At 31.3% G+C, this 20,703-nt stretch overlaps 2 protein-coding genes across 2 annotated transcripts; one reads left to right on the top strand and one right to left on the bottom strand.

The window, feature by feature from the left end:
• Positions 1-8,841: 8,841 nt before the first annotated feature.
• LOC124928821 (AT-hook motif nuclear-localized protein 2-like) lies at positions 8,842-18,328 on the top strand. Its single transcript, XM_047469072.1, has 5 exons — positions 8,842-9,139; positions 17,274-17,606; positions 17,747-17,814; positions 17,899-18,021; positions 18,125-18,328. The coding sequence occupies exons 1-5, from the start codon at positions 8,842-8,844 to the stop codon at positions 18,326-18,328; spliced, it is 1,026 nt and encodes a 341-aa protein (XP_047325028.1).
• A 408-nt stretch (positions 18,329-18,736) lies between these two features.
• LOC124931014 (protein cornichon homolog 4-like) lies at positions 18,737-20,163 on the bottom strand. Its single transcript, XM_047471396.1, has 4 exons — positions 19,783-20,163; positions 19,376-19,557; positions 19,172-19,294; positions 18,737-19,070 (listed from the first exon to the last, which is right to left on the bottom strand). Exons 1-4 carry the CDS (start codon positions 19,852-19,854, stop codon positions 19,028-19,030), a joined length of 420 nt encoding a protein of 139 aa, XP_047327352.1. The 5' UTR covers positions 19,855-20,163; the 3' UTR covers positions 18,737-19,027.
• Positions 20,164-20,703: the final 540 nt, after the last annotated feature.

The following is a 20,703-nucleotide window of genomic DNA, read 5'->3' as shown; positions in this document are numbered from 1 at the left end:
ATTATTAAACGACTACTATGATTGAAAGTTTTATGATTTCTCTCCAACTAGATAATACACCAAAAAATAATTAATAAGATGATAATCAATTATGTAGTCAATCATATTAAACGCATCAATTCAAACTTTACAACAACTATTCAAATATTCTGACATCAGCTAAAAAAATCTCAATAATTTTTCACAAAAAATTCTATATAATAGTCATTCATTGGCAATCCAAAAATAATTGAGTTGTCGATTCAACATTATTGTCGATAACAACATTATTGGCAATTCAAATAATAATAATATGAATTATTGTTTGGTTTGGTTTGATTTTTCAATTAAAAGTATTTTATATATGGAATGCTTTAGCCGACAGAATGTATATATTCTCATCTTTTAATGTTGATGCCTTTCGTGTAGTTAATGGTGTTCTGTTCATATTATGGCTTTATAATTATTAATTAATTAATATTTATATCTTTCTTTTTCTGGATTCCTAACAAGGCCTGTATATGATCTAGGTAATAGCATGCTGATTCAGTAATAGCTAGGTCAGAAAGAAAGCATGCATGTATGCATGCATGCATACATAATCACTGGTAAAAGAAGGACCTTTACCGACGGTTTTTCCCGAGGGTTTTGTAAACCTCTCCTAAATACTCCCGAGAGGAACAAATCTTTCGCTATTAAAAATAGATTCCGAGAGGGGTGTAAAACCTTCGGGTTTGTTACTTATTACCGAAAGTTCTTTGTAGAACTTTCGGTTTTTATCTTCCCCAAAAACCCAAAAAAATTCTAAGTGTTGGGTGTGGGTTATTTGCGAAGGTTTTAGGAAAAACCTTCGGTTTTGAAGTCCCTTGGTTTTTTAATTGCGAAGGTTTTCAAAAAACCTTCGGTTTTGCCTTTTTTGAGAATTTCATTTCCGAAAGTTTTACAAAGAACCTTCGGTTTTGCACATTAAAAAAAAAATCAAATTTTTGAAATTGGTTTTTCCGAAGGTTTTTTAATAAACCCTCGGTTTTGACTAATATCAAAACCGAAAGTTTTATGAAAACCTTCGGCCTCAACCTCTATAAATACAAACCCTAACCCTTCTCTTTTTCATTCCGCTCATCCCTCCTTTCTCTCTCTTCCGCCGCCGCCGCCGCCGCTTGCCTCCTCCCAGCCGCGGGTTCTTCTCCTCTCTTCAGGTAATTTGTTTGATTTGATTTTTTTTTGTTTATTGTAAGATTTAGATTTCTTAAGTATAATAGATCTAGATTTATGTTAGTTTACGTTATTTTGTTTGATTAATATATATATACATATATCTGAAATGCATTTAGGATATGGGTGATTCGACATGGAATAGACTTCGGCGTACACCGGAGAAACTGCCTCTGTGTTACCAGAATCTGATAGCACAATCAGAAATTGCGGCACGTGAGGAAGAGGTAAGAAAGATGACGCTGGAAATGGAACAAATCCGACTAAGGGATGCCGAAAGAGGTCGTTTGCTTAGTGAAATCAAAGCGGACCGGGCCGAAATGTCTCAGAGATTAGAGAATCTCGAACAGGAACTTGTCTTGTTGAGGAGTCGACTGAATCAACCACCCCCTTCTTCCACCCCATCTAATAATTAATTTCTAGATTTATTATGGATTTATTATGGGTTTATGACAGTTATGTTTTAATATTTATGAATTATTGTTATTATGTTTGTTTGGTTTGGTTGAATATGTTGGAAATAGTTATGTTTTTGTTGACTTTTCATATTTTTTTAAAAAAAACCGCATCACCAAAACCGAAAGTTTATTTGAAAACCTTCGGGTTTGACCCATTTTTTTAAAAATCTTGAGGTAAAAACCGAGGGTTTATGTGAAAACCTTCGGTTTTTACCCCTCATTAAAAAAATCTGATTTTTTTCTAAGTTTGGGGAAGTGTAAAAACCGAGGGTTTATGTGAAAACCTTCGGTTTTTACCCTTCATTAAAACAATGGGGAAGGGTAAAAACCGAGGGTTTATGTGAAAACCTTCGGTTTTTACCCCTCATTAAAAAAATATGATTTTTTCTAAGTTTGGGGAAGGGTAAAAACCGAGGGTTTATGTGAAAACCTTCGGTTTTTAACCCTCATTAAAAAAATATGATTTTTTCTAAGTTTGGGGAAGGGTAAAAACCGAGGGTTTATGTGAAAACCTTCGGTTTTTACCCCTCATTATAAAAATATGATTTTTTCCTAAGTTTGGGGAAGTGTAAAAACCGAGGGTTTATGTGAAAACCTTCGGTTTTTACGGGTAAAAACCGAGGGTTTTCAAATAAACCTTCGGTTTTGACCTTATACTAAAAAAATCAGAAGGGTAAAAACCGAAAGTTTTAAAATAAACCTTCGGTTTTGACCTTACAATTAAAAAATCATAGGGTAAAAACCGAAAGTTATACTATTAACTTTCGGTTTTACCACTACCTGATTTGTTAAATTATTTTGTTTTAAACCTACTAATATAGACTCTTAACTAATATAATCAATTGTGTGTTATATTTTGAAAATGAAGATTGTGTTTGATGTTAAAATCTTTATGATTGTGTTTGATTATATAAAGAAGTGTATATGTATGTTTGTGTTTGATGATCATATGAATGTGTACAAATTTTGATCATTTATATTGTGTGTTGTTTTAAGGATATCAAATAACGTAACATAATGACCTTCAAAGTCATTAGAAGGTTAAAGACCTATTAATTTAGCAATTTTTGAAATTTTAATTCCGAAAGTTAATTGTATAACTTTCGGAAATAACAATCAAAACCGAAAGTTATACAATTAACTTTCGTTTTTATTTGAGTTAAATTGTGCACATTTCAAAACCGAGAGATTTAGACATTCTCTCGGAATTTAATTGATCAAAACCGAGAGGTTTATTTAAAACCTTCGGAAATACCAATAAAAACCGAAAGTTATACTCTTAACTTTCGGTTTTACCACTACCTAATTTGTTAATTTATTTTGTTTTAAACCTACTAATCTAGAGTCCTTACTAATATAATCAATTGTGTGTGGTATTTTAAAAATTATTATTTTATTTTATGTTAAAATGTTTATGATTGTGTTTGATTATATAAAGAAGTGTATATGTATGTTTGTGTTTGATGATCTTATGTATTTGTGTAATGTTTGATTATATGGATTGAAGAATGTTTTAAGGATATCCAATGTGTTAAATTAATGTTGTTCTAGGTTATTAGAAAGTGATAAACCAATTAATTTTCAAATTTGTGAAGTTGTAAACCCGAAAGTTTATTATATAACTTTCGGAAATAATTATCAAAACCGAGAATTTGAATATAACTTTCGGTTTTTATCAATGTAAAAGCCGAAGGTTATAGTAAAACTCTCGTTTTTATCAATGTAAAAACCGAAGGTTTTATTAAATTCTCGGTTTTTATCAATGAAAAAACCGAGAGTTTTAATAAAACTTTCGGTTTTTTCATTGATAAAAACCGAGAGTTTTAATAAAACCTTCGGGTTTTACATTGATAAAAACCGAGAGTTTGACTAAAACTTTCGGTAAATAAGTTAAAAAAAAAATAAAACACCCTCTTTCTTCTCTTTTTCCCCTTTCTTCTTCCCCGTTTTCTTCTTACCCGATTTCCTCTTTCTTCTCTTCTCCGCGCCGCCTTCCATCGAACGAATTTTGACGCCGCCCGAAGACGACGTCCGACAGAAGACCGCCTCGACTCCGATTGAAGACGGCCGCGACGCCGATTGGAGACAGCCGCGACGCCCATTGAAGACAGCCGCCACGCAGATTGATTCTCGCTGCCTCCTCTCTGATCGACGACGCCGTTCGCTGCCCACGCTTGGATCGACGACGCCGGTGATTGAAGACTGGAACCGCCGCCTGCTGCCGCCTGCTGCCGCCGCCTGCTGCCGCCGTCTGCTGCCGCCCTACAAAGGTTAGTTTATTTTTTAAGTTTAAGTTATATTTGCTTAATTTTAGGTTAAATTTGTTTCATTTTTAAGTTATTTGATTGATTTGGTAGTTTGATTTTGGGTTTTTTGTTTGATATTAGGTTTATTGTTTGATTTTAGGTTATTTGATTGATTATAGGTTATATTTGTTTGATTGGGTTGAAAATTTGGTTGATTTTGGTTAGTTTAGGTGATATTAGTATGATTTTAGTTAGATTAATGATTTGGTAGTTTGATTTTGGGTTTTTTGTTTGATATTAGGTTTATTGTTTGATTTTAGGTTATTTGATTGATTTTAGGTTATATTTGTTTGATTGGGTTGAAAATTTGGTTGATTTTGGTTAGTTTAGGTGATATTAGTTTGATTTTAGTTAGATTAATGATTTGGTAGTTTGATTTTGGGTTTTTTGTTTGATATTAGGTTTATTGTTTGATTTTAGGTTATTTGATTGATTTTAGGTTATATTTGTTTGATTGGGTTGAAAATTTGGTTGATTTTGGTTAGTTTAGGTGATATTAGTTTGATTTTAGTTAGATTAATGATTTGGTAGTTTGATTTTGGGTTTTTTGTTTGATATTAGGTTTATTGTTTGATTTTAGGTTATTTGATTGATTTTAGGTTATATTTGTTTGATTGGGTTGAAAATTTGGTTGATTTTGGTTAGTTTAGGTGATATTAGTTTGATTTTAGTTAGATTAATGATTTGGTAGTTTGATTTTGGGTTTTTTGTTTGATATTAGGTTATTTGTATTTGATTAGGTTATTTGTTTGATTAGGTTTAAAATTTTGATTTTGGTTAGATTGAAGTTTGATTGGAGTATGATTTGGTTAGTTTTATTGGTTTGAATATTTGGTTATATTAATGTTGGTTATTGTTATTAGGTTTGGATTAGAAATTTCAGTCGCCCGGTGAACGCCCGTCGATCTACATCCGCTGCTCTTCTTCGTCGCTCTGTTTGTGCAAGGTTAGTTCTTGTTGGTTTATTATATGGTTAGGTTAGTTTAATGTTAGATTTATGTTAGATTTTCATGTTAGATTTAAGTCGAGATTTATGTTTCATTTGAAGTATGTTAGATTAGGTATTATGTTTGATTTCAAGTATGTTAGATTAGGTATTATGTTTGATTTATGTTAGATTATGTTAGATTAGGCTTGAAATGTGTATGAATGAAATAATGTTGAATTATAATTTATTGTTTTGAAATGTGTATGAATGAAATAATGTTAGAATATATGTATGTTAGATTTAAGTTAGATTTAAGTTAGATTTATGTTAGGTTTTATTATTGTTTGTTTATGTGGAATTTTGGTTATAATATTAGATTAAATTGAATTTTGGTTGCATAATGATAGATTAGTTAGAAATTATGTTAACATTATGTAAGCCTAATTAATTTAGACAAATTTAAGTAATTAATAATGCGGGTTTTTTCCATTTTATTAGAAATATGGAAGTACCCGATAAAAGCTGGATGACCTTACGTCGAGATCATCCAGATTACGAGGAAGGTGTTGACAAATTCCTCGAGTTTGCTGTTAGGAGTACATCCCGACAAAAAAGTGAAATGTCCTTGCGTGAAATGTTTGAACACGCCGTTTATGGAAATAGACGAAGTGAAGACTCACCTCATCATTTATGGAATAAATGTGCATTATGAGTACTGGTATTGTCATGGAGAAAAAAGACGTACTACTCAAGTGGTTAATGAAGATGTCGATGAAGATGGCGATGACTACGATGATGATGATGATGATCAGTCAGAGGATGCCGTACCAGAATTCAACGATCCGAGAACGGAGACGAATAATACAGTTAACGAAGAGGTCAATGAAGGACGTTATATGCATAATTTCGTAAACGATATGTTCTCCAACGTTAATGATGTCCCGAACAACCATGAACCAGTCGAAGATGCGCAGAGATTTTATAAATTGCTTGATGATTCCAAACGACCATTGTATGAAGGTGCTCGAATAACGAAATCATCGGCACTGTTGAAACTACTTCACATAAAGAATGTCTGTCAATGGACAAATTCTTCGTTCGATATGTTGTTGCGTCTACTTAAAGACTACATATTACCGATTGACGCTCAATTGCCAAACTCCTACTACGAAAGTAAAAAATTCATTACTGATATCGGGCTTAAGTATGACAAGATAGACGCATGTAGGAACAACTGTATGCTATTTTGGAAAGACGACATAAATGAAGATTCTTGTAGAGTTTGTGGTCTTTCAAGATGGAAAGTCGACCAAACAAGTGAGACAGTTCGAGAGAAGCAAAATGGGAAATTCATTCCAAAGAAGGTGTTGAGATATTTCCCTCTAATACCAAGACTGCAAAGACTATACATGTCCTCAAAAACGGCTCCAATAATGAGATGGCATAAAGAAGGAAGAGTTGATAGTGATACGTTGAGACATCCCGCTGATTCCTTAACCTGGAAAACGTTCGATGAAAATTATAAAGATTTTGCGTCTAATTCTCGAAACGTAAGACTAGGTTTATCAAGCGATGGGTTTCAACCATTTGCAAATGGAAAAAAGTCATATAGTGTTTGGCCGGTTATTCTCGTTCCTTATAATGTGTCACCCTCTACTTGCATGGATTCTAGCAATTTTATTTTATCTATGTTAATTCCGGGTCCAAAGAGTCCGGGAGATGCGATTGACATATTTCTCCAGCCATTGATCGACGAGTTGACTGAACTGTGGCAAACTGGTGTGAGAACGTTTGATGCACACGCCTCGCAATACTTTAACATGCGAGCGGCATTGTTGTGGACCATTAACGACTTTCCCGCATACGCGAATTTATCGGGCTGGAGTACGAAAGGTAAATTTGCTTGTCCTTGTTGTAACAACGATACAGTATCTCTTCGATTGGTTCATGGTTCCAAACAATGTTACATGGGTCATAGACGCTTCCTTCCACCGAAGCACAAATACAGAAGGGATAAAGAGTCGTTTGATGGTCGAACTGATTATGGGGAGCCCCCTAGATTGTTAACGGGTCAAGAAAGTTACGAGCAAGCACGAGACCTAGAAGACATAATTCTTAGTACGGATCTAAGCAAGAAAACCAAGATATATCATGAAACGCGGGGAGACAATTGGAACAAATTGAGCATTTTCTTCCGCTTGCCTTATTGGAAATCATTATTATTGAGACATAATTTGGATGTGATGCATATTGAGAAAAATATTTGTGATAGCGTGTTGGGAACAATAATGAATGTGAAAGAGAAGACGAAGGATGGTCCTAAAGCGCGTAAAGACTTACAACTATTAGGCATAAAGTCATGGTTACATCCTATAAATGATGAAGGAGTGGTTCATTATCCAGAAGCGCCTTTCACTTTGACATCCGATAATAAAAAACGTTTTTGGAAATTCTTGAAAGATCTCAAGTTGCCTGATGGTTTTTGCTCAAATATCAGTGGTTGTGTAAATTTGGAAGAGAAAAAGATTTCGGGATTAAAGAGTCATGATTGTCACATTTTGTTGGAATATCTTATTCCTTTAGCAACTCGTGGATTACTTCCAGATAATGTGTATGATGCGTTAGTAAATTTGTCTCGGTTCTTTCGGTTGTTGTGTTTCAAAGAGTTGATTGAAGCGGACCTCGAACAATTGTACATGGATATTACATTGACACTCTGCAAATTTGAAATGATTTTTCCGCCGTCAATTTTCGACATCATGATGCATCTCCCGGTTCACTTGTCATTTGAGGCTTTGCTTGGGGGACCTGTTCAGTATCGATGGATGTATCCGTTTGAACATTACATGGGTACAATGAAAAGATATTTGCGGAATAATAACCACCCAGAAGCCTCTATAAGCGAGAGCTATCTTGTAAATGAGAGTATTAGTTTATGTGCAAGGTATATGGAGGAAGAAGAGCAAGAAAATGCACAAACTGAAATCTCGGGCATTTCTATATTTTCATCGTTGGAAGACCTTTCTAACGGAAAAATATACAACTTGGATTATATCGATCGAGTGACAGCTCATTCATACATTTTAAAAAATTGCCCCGAAGCTGAACCTTTTTACATGTAAGATTCTATGTTGCTGTTATTAATTAGCATTAAAAAGTATGCTTTTTAATATTCGCTCTATTTGCAGAGATTACATGCAGTATTGCAATAACAACGAGTCTCGTGGAGAAACGTTTGCCGCATATTTCAAACATAGAGTGAGTTCATTATAAACCATATATTCTAACTCTTTATATTTATTTTAACAACTACATGTCGGGTAAATGTATGTATAGGTTGCTCAATTAACCGAATTTAACGACATATCAAGAGACCTCAAGATCTTAGGAGAAGGTCCAAGTATGTACTCGTCTATGTATGTTTGGTGTAAAGTAAACGGATACAAATTCTGTACAGAAAAACACGACGAAGGTTTGACAACTCAAAATAGTGGGGTGGTTGTCGAAGGGTTCAATGGTTCTGAAACTATGTCATACTACGGAGTTTTAACAGATATAATCGAAGTGCAATACTTTTCTCACAAACGAGTTGTTTTATTCAAGTGTAAGTGGTTTGATACACACTCGGGGGAACTAGGAGTGAAAGTGGATAAATATGGCTTCGTAAGTATAAATGTAAACCGATTTTTAAAAACCCAAAGTCAAGACCCGTATATATTGGCGAGTCAAGCAAAACAAGTCTTCTACGCCCTTGATATGTCAGCCCGACCCGGTTGGAAGATTGTGACAAAAATAAAACCGCGGTTTACAAATATATAGATCAGATTAATTAGGTAGATTATCTGTTTTTTACTATATATTATTTCTTATTACTACTTTATTTCAATTAGTCGCTCATTTATTAATGGTGTATGCATTAAGAATGTCTAAAGGTAGTGAAGAACCTTGGTGGAGTATGAGGAAAACACCCAGCAAACTCTTAAAGCCGTACCAGAACCTCATTGCACAATCAAAAAACTTGAGGCTCCGAGAATCGTCTACTAGAGATGCACCACCTATTGCTGTAGTCCCGATAGCTACTGCTCCCCCAGCAGACGAGGATGTTGAGGCTGCTGAGGCAGAAGAGTTTGTAGAGAGTACGTTTGCTAATGTGGGGGATGAGGACGATGAGGCTGATGACGAGGGTCACGAGGACCCTCAGGACGTGGATGAAGAGGAGGAGCATGGATCGACTCCCGACCCATCATCGACAGGTAAGTTGTTTACTATTAGTTATAGTTTGAATTGATTCACATATCTGATTATGAATTTAATCTATTTTGAAGAATCTTGTGCCCGCAAGAGACGAGGGAAAAACAAGAATATTGCGTTATCTAAGAGACCAGCGGGGACAAGGATTCCTCTCACTTTTAGAGAGGTAGATGGGAGGCCGGGAGGTGTTGACGTTGGAAGAACAAGGTGGTCTAGACATGTGGGGTCGGTTGTGCGGGATCCCTCAGCCGTCTCACACCGTCTTTTGAAGTGGAAGGCATTAAGTGCTGACCAATTGGATTACATTTGGAATGCTGCGAAGGTAAAGATTAATTAATTATACATTCATCATTCAATAATTATTTTAAAACATTTGAATATTTTTATTTTCAGGATCCGTTCGAGGCTACTAATGGTCCTATTGATTCTTTTCGAAAGACCGCAATGGGACACGTCAGACAAATATGAGATAGATGGCGCTCGGATTTGCACAAGGAATATATCCGCATCCATAATGGAGACGAGGCCGCGGTACTTGCCAATCCTCCACCAGACTACGATCGAGATGATTGGGAGTTTGTGTGTCGCAACCATTTCTTTACGGAGAAATTTAAGGTATGGTTTCATAATTCAAATAAAATATGATATTAGTTATTCTAACTTCAATTTTTTTATTTGAATTTCAGAAAAATAGTAACACAAATATAGCTAACAGAAAGCAGCTGAAATTCCCGCATCATACGGGAAGTAGACCGTTCGCTCAAATTGAAGAAGAGTTGGTAAGATTGTTATGAGTTATATAATAACTTAATATAAAGATTGTTACGAGTTATATAATTTTTTTTTTCAACAGGCGATTGAAATGGGACGGGCTCCATCTGTCGTTGAAGTGTTCAAGAGGACCCGTACCCCAAAACCGACAAAAGAAAACCCAACTCCCGTACCGGACGACCGCGTTCAAGAGAAAATTGTAAGTGAATTGAATTTAATTAAATTACTTATAACTAGTTTATAAATTATTATATAATTGACAAATTATTTCAAATTTGCAGGTTGAGATGGAGGAAGTTCTAAGTAACGAACCGGAAATATCAGACTTTGAGTTGACGGAGAGAGTGTTCGGACCACAAAAACATGGGGGAGTATTCGGTATGGGATCAGGCGTCCGACCCACACACTTTCGTCAAGATCGACGGAGTTCTAACAATTCTCAACGAGCCACTGATCGATTGTTTGAGGAGAATCAAAGAATGGCGATGGAACTTGAGGAATTGAAGAAAAGGGATGAAGAAAAAACACAAAAGATTAATCAAATCCAAGCGGAAAAGGTAGAATTGATTTCAAGAATGGATAGGGAAAGTGCAAAACAGGAGAAGGAAAGGTTAGAATTGAATGCAAGATTAGAGAATTTTGAAATGTTTATGCGGCAATATCAACCACCCCCTCCCCCCACCAGCTAGTTCTAAGACGTTTCGACTATATGAATTGATTGAATATGTTTAATGTTTAATGTAAAACTTGTTGTTGGGATGATTGATTGGAGAATTTTGGAATGATGATTTTGTTTTACGAATTGATTGGTTTGGCTGGCTGAACAGGTTTTAGGTTTCGGTATGCGGTTTCGGTTGAGCACAAATCAGTACGGCTATTTTGTATATTTTTAAGAGAAACCCCGAAAGATAAATGGAAGCTTTCGGTTTTTATTCAAAGGAAAAACCGAAGGTTATGCTAATAACTCTCGGTTTTTCTTCAAAGGAAAAACCGAAGGTTATGCTAATAACCCTCGGTTTTTATTCAAAGGAAAAACCGAAGGTTATGCTAATAACTCTCGGTTTTTATTCAAAGGAAAAACCGAAGGTTATGCTAATAACTCTCGGTTTTTCCTTTGAAGGAAAACCGAGAGTTATGCTAATAACTCTCGGTTTTCCTTCTAAGGAAAAACCGAAGGTTATGCTAATAACTCTCGGTTTTTCTTCTAAGGAAAAACCGAAGGTTATGCTAATAACTCTCGGTTTTTCTTCTAAGGAAAAACCGAAGGTTCAATCAATAACTCTCGGTTTTTCTTTCGAGGGAAAAACCGAAGGTTAAACTAATAACTCTCGGTTTTTCTCATTGAAGAAAACCCGAGAACTAGAGGACATCTTTCGGTAAATACACAATTATTTTTAACGACGGAGTCAATACCGAGGGATGGCGACATTTACCTTAACTCTCGGATTTTAGTCTATACCGAAAGATATGTGCTCAAAACCGAGAGTTTTAACTCTCGGTTTTGACCATTTTTTTACCAGTGAATGCTAAATCCGTACATCAACTTTTGCTAATATATATAAACCCCATTCATTCCATTCCCTTTAATTGGGATGATAACCAAAAGAAACTAATTATTCAAATTCAAAGAGACCTTAATCTTACTTTCTTTCTTTTAATCTCTAAATATATAATAATCCTACCATTTAATATATTTTCTTATCAATTAAATCACTAAATTTATTATTTAATTTTCTATTATTATATATTAATATTTTTTAAAGTTTATAATAATAAAAAAATAAAGTTCTCATAATTAATTACACCAATCATTTCTTTTTAAATAATTCAAAATTTATTTAAATCAACTCCAACAAAAAAAATCCCCAAGTCTATTTAAAAAATAAATAAAATTAATTCTTCTATTTAATTTACCCAAATAAATATATTCTTCCGGATACACTAACTATCTTCAACTAATGTATAATATTTGTTTGGGTGTGTTGTTCAAGATATTAATTATGAATGAAATAAATCAATAAGGTAATAACTCAAATAATAATTAATAGTAGTGGTTCATAAGATATATCAAATATCATGGATTCTTAAATAATTGATAACTCAATTTGAGTAATGAATTATCTGTTTGTTGCATACTAATAATGTCAACTCTGCTTGTTATATACATGAAAGGGAACAAGCTAGATTGATCATGCATGGGATATCGAAATAATTAAGAATAATAACAAGAAGATATATAAATGTTACTAAAATGGCTAACTATCTGTGGTTACTATTTACTTAATTATTTTGTTGTAATTTAATTAATCTCTAAATTAAATATTTAAAGGTCATATCTTATATATATATATATATCTCCAACCAATTAGGAATAGTCGCCGGAATTTGACTATATATATATTGGATGTAATTGAATAAATATTTAGGTCATTTTCCACTTGTGAACGCAATATTTATTCTAGATCCTAGCTAAGAGAATATGATGTTTGGCGCAATTTCACATTGGTCATATATACCTCTTTATATTTATTTATTTATTATTATTTAGCTTTACAAAATAAAAATAAAAAAGTACTTATTTTCAAGATAAACATGAAACCCCAGTCAAATTAAATGAACGGAAATAATCAGCTTAAACAAAGATCATATATTTAAATAAATAAACAATTGCTTAAAATTAATTAATGTCAATCAATTTAATAATAATAAAGTTAGTAGTTATATATATATATAACAATTCAAAAGGAAATGATCATCATAGAGAAGCAGATAAAGAGGAGTAAAAAAAATGACAAGCATTCCAAAAAAAAAGAAGGATTGAAGATATATTTTCTATGGTGCTGTGTGATCATACATATGACAGCGTTCATATACGTAACATGTTTATATATATATATATATATATATATATATATATATATATATATATATATATCATTAATAATATTTATATATAATGCTTAAATATAATTGAATTAGATAAATATATATCCATCCATTCCTACTTCCTAGGACTAAGGAGGCTCTTAATTACTGAAAATGACCCTGTCGCCTAAGCATTAAGCAACCTCTCACTACTCCAACTTGACATTATTATTATTATTATTTTATTTGTATATATATATATTCTACTTGTCAACTTATCCAAATCATGAGTTGATAATAAGTATATGTGAAAATGACCATTTTTTTTATCATCCAATATCCATTACAAGAATACCATAAACTAGCTAGCTAGGTCTTCGTTAGAATTTATAATACAAAATAATGATGATTGTCAACTAATATTATTATTATATATTTAAGTATCTAGAAGGTTTGGATAATATCAATTCACTCTCTATATATATATAATCCTCTGAGTTATTTTTTTTTTATAAATTCTATCATTTATAACCATTTTAACCCACTAAGTTGTTTATAAGAATACAAATATCATGGAATAAATTTTTATTTAAAATATCTTAAATTAAAGTGTAAATCATGTAGGTAGGATCAAGCTAACTTCAAACATTCAACAACAAAAACAAAAAATTACATTTTTTTTTTATCTAATTCAAAATTGTACTAACTTACTTTAATTTAAAAAAACTATGATTTAGAAAAATATAAATTGTGTTTTTGAAAGGCTTCTAACTTTAAAGTCCATACAAATCTAGAGAGAAGATAAAAGAAAATTTATTAAAAATAAATAAAAATAGGTAAGACAAAAGATGTCTAAAAAATTAGGTTATACATGGGCTGCTTTATATATAGTTAATTTTGAGACATACATGAGAGAAAGTATTGGGCCTTCTAATTTGCAATTTATTCCTTTAGAGGCCTCATTGTGATGTTATGATCAGAAATTCACAATTTAATTTTAATCTTTAAACAATACTTGCATTTTAATTTAAGTGGGAACTAAATTTAATACTTTTTGTTTTATTTAAGACTTTTTCATTTAGAATTACTTATCAGTTAATAATCCACAATTTATAGTTTATAACTTTTCACTTTAATTCATGTATTTTTTACTAGTTTAACTCTTTTTTTATAACTGAAGGGGTGCTTGGTTCAAATAAAGGAATGAGAATAGGATTGGGATTGATAGATGTGTGGAATGAGAATGGGTATGATTGATAGAAGTGTAGTGTTTGGTTAAGAGTTTTAATCATTCCCATTCTCATTGATAACGTTTGGATTTATAAGAGAAAAGTTATAAATATAATTTTGTTATTAAAATTATGATTAATTTTAATTTTATTTTATTAAATTAAAAATATAAATTATTATTATTTTTGTAACATTTAAAATATATAAAATATTTAAGTGACATTTAATAAAATATAAACATATAATATTTTTTTTATTAATTATATTTTTTCAAAATAAAAATAAAAATACTTATAACAAAAAAAATGTTGAATGTTTCAATTTTTTACTAATTATAAATAAATAATTATCTATTAAATATAAATAATATAAGAAAAAGCCTTTCAAATATTATATATTTTAAATAAAATATAATATTTTATTTAATAATATATTATAACATGGTATAATCTGTTTAATAATAATTTTTATTAAAATATTTCATATTTAATTTTTTAATATTTTAATATTTTTTATATAAAATTGTTATTATATTTTTAGTTTTATATTTTTACATTTTAATTAATTTATTTTAATTTTATTATTAATATATAATATTTAAAATTAATTATATAAAATTAATTATATTATTATTAGTTATTGTAATTATCACTAAAATTTTATTTTAAATAATTCCTTAATATTATTTAAATAATTGAAATTATTTATTCATAAATAAATAAAAATTTATTATTATGTTAATTATAAAATAACGTATAATATAATTATAAAATATATATAATATTAAAATTATAATTATAAGAAAGAAAATAGGAGAGTGGAGATAATGGGAGAGAAAATGTATCACTCCGGAATGGGATTCATTCCTCCCAATATAGAGAGGATTTGATGATTCCTGAGTATCCGGGAATCAAATCAATATCCTGGAATCAAAACCACCAACCAAACATCTCATTTCATTCCCTTTTTCATTCCTGAGTACAAAAACCACGTACCAAGCATGCCCTAAGTTATTATGGTCAGTTTTTTTTTTTTACAATTAAATGTATTTTAACTTGTTTGGAATGTTTTAACTATCCCTCTTTTCTTAATTGATCTTTTTAAGAAATGGATTAAATCTCATATTATATTATCATATTTCAATTATAATATTACATTTTTTTTTTGTATAAAATAATTGTTATTATTACTGCCATTGTTTTAAAGACATGTATACGGATATGATTTCGTTATTATCAAGAATATATTGACAACTAATATATATTTATCATTTAAATGATGATTATCAAACTCTGGTTAAAAAAACAAATATCATATTTTCTTAAATTATTACTTATTTTTTATATATTTTATAAATAGTCTGTAAAAACTCATATTTAATCGCGCACATAGTTATTATCTCTGTTCTTCTAAATGTTATAAAAAACATTGATTTGACACTTACTTATGAGTGATGAATCGATGATAATCATAGTACAAGGAAATGAAAATTGGAAAACATGCGATGTAAATATAAGATAATAAAATAATAATAAAAAAGTAACTTAAAAGTTAAGATAACTAATAGTGAATAAATACAAGTGGGGAAAATTAGGAAAATACAAAAACATAAGGGCCTGAATGAAAAGCTTTCTATTTATAAATCATTTATTTTTGTAGTATACCATTTTCTTAACATGCTTTAAGTAGGCCTTTTATATTTTTTATCTCAATATATAGAAATATGTAAATAAGCCCTACTATGGCACTTCTTGTTATTTTGATTATATATAGATAAGTTTCATTACTTTGATTGTCTCAATTTTTTTTAAAAAAATTAGTGTGACTTTTTATTTAACATCATTCTATGTCAAATTGATAAAATTTGTATTGTCTCATATTTTATAGACCAAGGATAAAGATTCATGGATTTAAGCAAGAAAAGAATGACATGATAAAATGTAGAAATTACTTCATTATTTCTTTTTCAATTAAGAGTTTATTCACTTAAGAAAGATGATATATACAATATCCAATTTAGGAGTCTTTTAATAAAAAAATAGACATAATATTTATAATCTCTCTACTGTCCTAATAAGTTAAGTAAAATTACATATTTAAAATGGATAATTAATTCTTTAACACAATCATCACGAAAATAGTGTTACCATAATTAAAATCAATTTAGTCCATTCATTACAAGTTAAGTTAAGGCATAAGTTAATTTAATGATTTATCATTTTTCCAAATAAATGTGTTTAGAGTATTTAAAAAAAATGAAAGAAGGGAGTTAAGAATATAAAAGATCCTTTTTATGTCTAAATCCCTTTGGCTAAGAACCTCTTTTACAATAGAATAATTAATTATGCACATATACAAATCTATATTATATGGACATAACATAATCATGTAACGTATAATGTGGGTGACATATTTTATATATGCCTTTTAATATAATTTATCCTCATAAAAATGGATACATAATTTTACTTTTTTTCCCACTACAAATTACAATTATCATATTTTATTATTATTATTATTAATTTAACATTTACTTGTTTAATATAACTAGGTACATTGAATTCCTCCTAGCAAACAAATAAATTAAATACTCTACTTATATTACATTTCTCATATAAATTAACAAAATATTATATGTATTCATGTCCTTATACATTTATGTCATATTTATTCAAATTAATAGAAAATATCAATAAAAAATTATTCATCACAATTTATTAATATAAAAATTCATTAAAATAATAATACTTATATTTATTAATAGAAAAATTAGACGGACATTTTCAAAACCAAATTACATAAATTATTTTTCTTTAATAATTATTATAATATAAAAAAACAATTATTTGATATTTTTTAATTGCAAAAATATTAACAATAGTTTGAGTAAAGTAAAGAAAACCCTAATTTTAATTTGCATCAAATTAATTAGAAATTAAATAAATTTCCCATTTTGTCAGAATAGAAATTAAGAAAATTTGTAGACCTTTTTCTTCGTGTTTCTTTGTCTTGATTCTTGAAATTCTGTTTCCATCAATTAAGAAGTATCTAGAACTTGTGTTAGTTTACAACAACGATTCCAGTTTTTTTTCTTTTTTTTCATTTGTCGTTTGAATCTGTATTTTCTAGATTTGGATAAACCCTAAACCTTTTCTTCTTTCTCTTTTTCTGGGTTTCCGGCGTAACATTTCCGGCTGGTTGAATCATCAAGTGTTTTCGGTGAAATTTTCCTGGAAAACTCGTTTTATAAAGATTTCTCTCCAATGGAAGGTAAAGGAAACAGTAACAGTGGATATATATTGTCTGGATCCGATGTTCCATCTAATTACCGTGTTGTGCGACGAACAGACAACAACAACCCTAATGAAACCGGTGGATCATCTCAAGTGGGTCCGACGCTGGAGTCGGTTTCTGTAGAACAGGGAAATACTGGGTTATCAACTACTCCAGCAAGGAGGAGGGGTCGGCCAAGGAAGTACATAGTAGATGGATCAGCATTACCGCCGATTGTTCTGTCTCCACAACCGCTTTCAATGTCGGCGCCGCCATTGTTAATCGATTACGGTGATAAGGGAAAAGCGCGGGCGGTGGGGCCCGTTATAGGTAATTTTGCATGTTTTGATTATTATAATAATAATAATTTGAATGTTTTGTTTCGTATATTGAAGTGGGGCCATTATTGAAACCTTCATATGAACGAATAGAAGAAACTACTGTCTACTTCTACTTCTTCTTCTGTACAGATGATCAAAGGTTATCCTTCTTCGGTGCTAGATTCACACCTCACATTATCATCGTTAATGCCGGGGAGGTAATCATTAATAATAACTTGTATAAAAAATTGCTGAATAATCATGAATGAAATCTTACTTTTATATGTTTTTGTTTCCTTTAGGATGTTGCTGCGAAGATTCTATCATTTTCTCAAGAAGGGTCTCGAGCAATATGCATTCTATCTGGAAGTGGTGCAGTTTCAACTGTTACACTAAGTTCATTGGGTGGTACAATCGCACACGAGGTTCTTGTTTGTTTGTTTGTTTGTTCATTCATTCATACATAATAATTTCAGTTTCTATTGTTTTATTGATGATTTGTTGTTGTTGTTGTTGTTGTGTGTTAAGGGTCGATTTGAAATACTGTCTTTGAATGGATCGTTTACCCCGTCTGAGAATGGAGGAACAAGGAACAGAGTAGGTGGTATTAGTGTTTCTCTGGCTAGCTCAGATGGTGGAAGAATTCTTGGAGGTGTAGTTGCTGGTTCACTTGTAGCCGCCACCCCTGTTCAGATTGTGGTCGGTAGTTTTATTCATGAAAAAACAGAATGACTGAACTCAACATAGTAAGAATAGCAGCAACAACAACAACAAGCCAAACCTTTATTTCCACATCTTCTTGCTTTTGTTTCTTTTTTAGGGGAAGTTGTATACCAGAGAAACTTAATCCTGGTCGGTCCTATCATTGGTCATTTTGTTGAATTTGTATATTCTCACATCATCTGGATTCTGGGTGTAGGAAAATATTAGTGAGGCTGGCTAAGATGTTGTTTTGCTCAATATCATTCTTCTTTTGTCTAGATTCGAATTGGATCTTTAAATCATAAATAACAGAAATTTCGTTCCTTTGTTAACCCCATTCCAATATTCAAGAAATCATTTCTGTGTTTATCTTGTATAATCTGTTCAGCATTTTTGCTGCATAATTGAGTTCAGATAGCAAATCTACTGACAATCAATATAGGTAAGAGATGGGTTAGATCAAATAATACAGTATTCTATTCCTTCCAATCTGATAAAAAATGAGCCCAATTTTGAAAAAGAAACAACAAAATGTAATAAATCATACAATTAACCAGAAAACATGCTCCTAGTGTACAAAAAAAAGATCGGTTGAGATTGAAATAGTAGCCAAGCCACCCCTAAATCCTGTTGAAATTCATATAAGAAAGAAACCCTAAACCAAACCACACCACACCCATAAACAATAAAATCAGTATCAGCCTAAGCATCAGCCAATTGTATGTACTCTTAGAAATCGTGATCATCATCCTCCAAGGCATTCCAGATTAACCTAAAAAACAAATCACAGTAAGAAGAAACATTTTATGCATCCTGATACAGACCAGAGAAAATCAACCAATAAGTTTTTTTTGAATCTGTCAATTTACTTACAAGAACAATGAAATGAACAGAAGAAGAATGAGATAGCCAAGTTTAAATAGCCTCTGCTTCTTTTCCCAACTAAGCAAGTTGAATATTTCAGTAACATCCACCAAGTGTTTTCTATTTGTATACCTGAGAGAGTAACTTCGAATCAGCAAATGACCGACCAACCAAGAACTATCATTGATAATGGAATTGAGAAGAAGGACTTACAGCCTGACATTGTAGTAGAGGTATGGTGCACTCAACAGAAACATAATCCAATGTCCAGTAACTAGACATAGGAAACAAAAGATTCCTTGAATGATGAATTCTGGCAATACCACTTTGTTTATTCTTGATGCAGAGTCATATGGATTTATGTAATCGAACTCCAAATCAGCAAAGCACATCAGCTGCTTATCATAAATCAAACCCATCTCCATTTAATTTAAAGTTAACCATTAGGAGGAGAAACAACTATTCATATTAGGTCAGTTTTCAGAGAATTGACTTTATCATCAATATGGTTACAAAATTGAACAAAAATGGTTAATCCCAGCATCAACAGATAAGATTTAGAGGGGACAGATCCAAGGTTCCGAGCGACTGAAGTGGGTGAACGGAGTTAGTGAACTGACCTGGAAAACTACAAGGCCAATAAGGCCAATGAGGATGAAGAAAAACAGAAGCCATACGAGCAGATCCCCCATTTCTGCTACTCCTCTAGGTTCTTCTTCTTCTTCCTTCTTCTTCTTCTTCTGGTTTCAGATATTTGAGAATGAAAACAGCCGAATCTATATCTGGCGATTGAGACGTATTTGAGAATTGGGAAGATAAGGGATGCGCATCTTTGCCTAGAAAGGCTTCGCCTTCATTGGTTACGAGTAAAGGGTCGGAGAGTATTGAAATCGATGACTTCCGGCTATGAGAGAAGCAAAGAATCGAGATTTTCAATGTTCTTGTACAGACACCGATGAGTATTCTCTCTTTCTCTTTCTCTCTCTATTCTATGTTAGCCACTAGATGTCTTTTTTTCTGCTCTTTATTATTTTTAATTTTATTTTGGTACTAAAAACTCACAAATTGAGATTAATTGAAGATAATCAATTTTTTTTTTATATATTGGGTAGGATGGTGGAGTTGATAATAATAGGCAACATGAAATCTGATGAAATATCATATCTATCAAACCAAAGTTTAATACAAATTATTACAAAAATATGATAATTTAATTAAATATGTTAAACAAAACAAGTCAAGCCCTATAAGGCTTCAAAAAAATATTGTATTCTCTTTCTCATTTTTTAGTTCAAAAACTAAGTACCATCTTAAGAGTTTTGCAATCTGCCCTAGCTAGACAGGTTGGTTGAAAGTATAATTTTCCAGACCCATACTGTTCAGATTCTTTACTTCATTTCGATCCATCAAAACAATAAAAAAAAACACACCAAGGGTTTGAACCCTTGATCACAAGATTAAGAGTTTTACGCTCAACCAACTAATTAGACAGGCTGCTTGGCTGGTTGAAAGTAAGTTTTCCAAGATCACCTTTAGGTTAA

This window comes from Impatiens glandulifera, chromosome 3, assembly GCF_907164915.1.
Source record: "Impatiens glandulifera chromosome 3, dImpGla2.1, whole genome shotgun sequence".
In the NCBI taxonomy this organism is placed as follows: Eukaryota; Viridiplantae; Streptophyta; class Magnoliopsida; order Ericales; family Balsaminaceae; genus Impatiens; species Impatiens glandulifera.
This window is presented reverse-complemented; position numbering and strand designations above follow the sequence as displayed.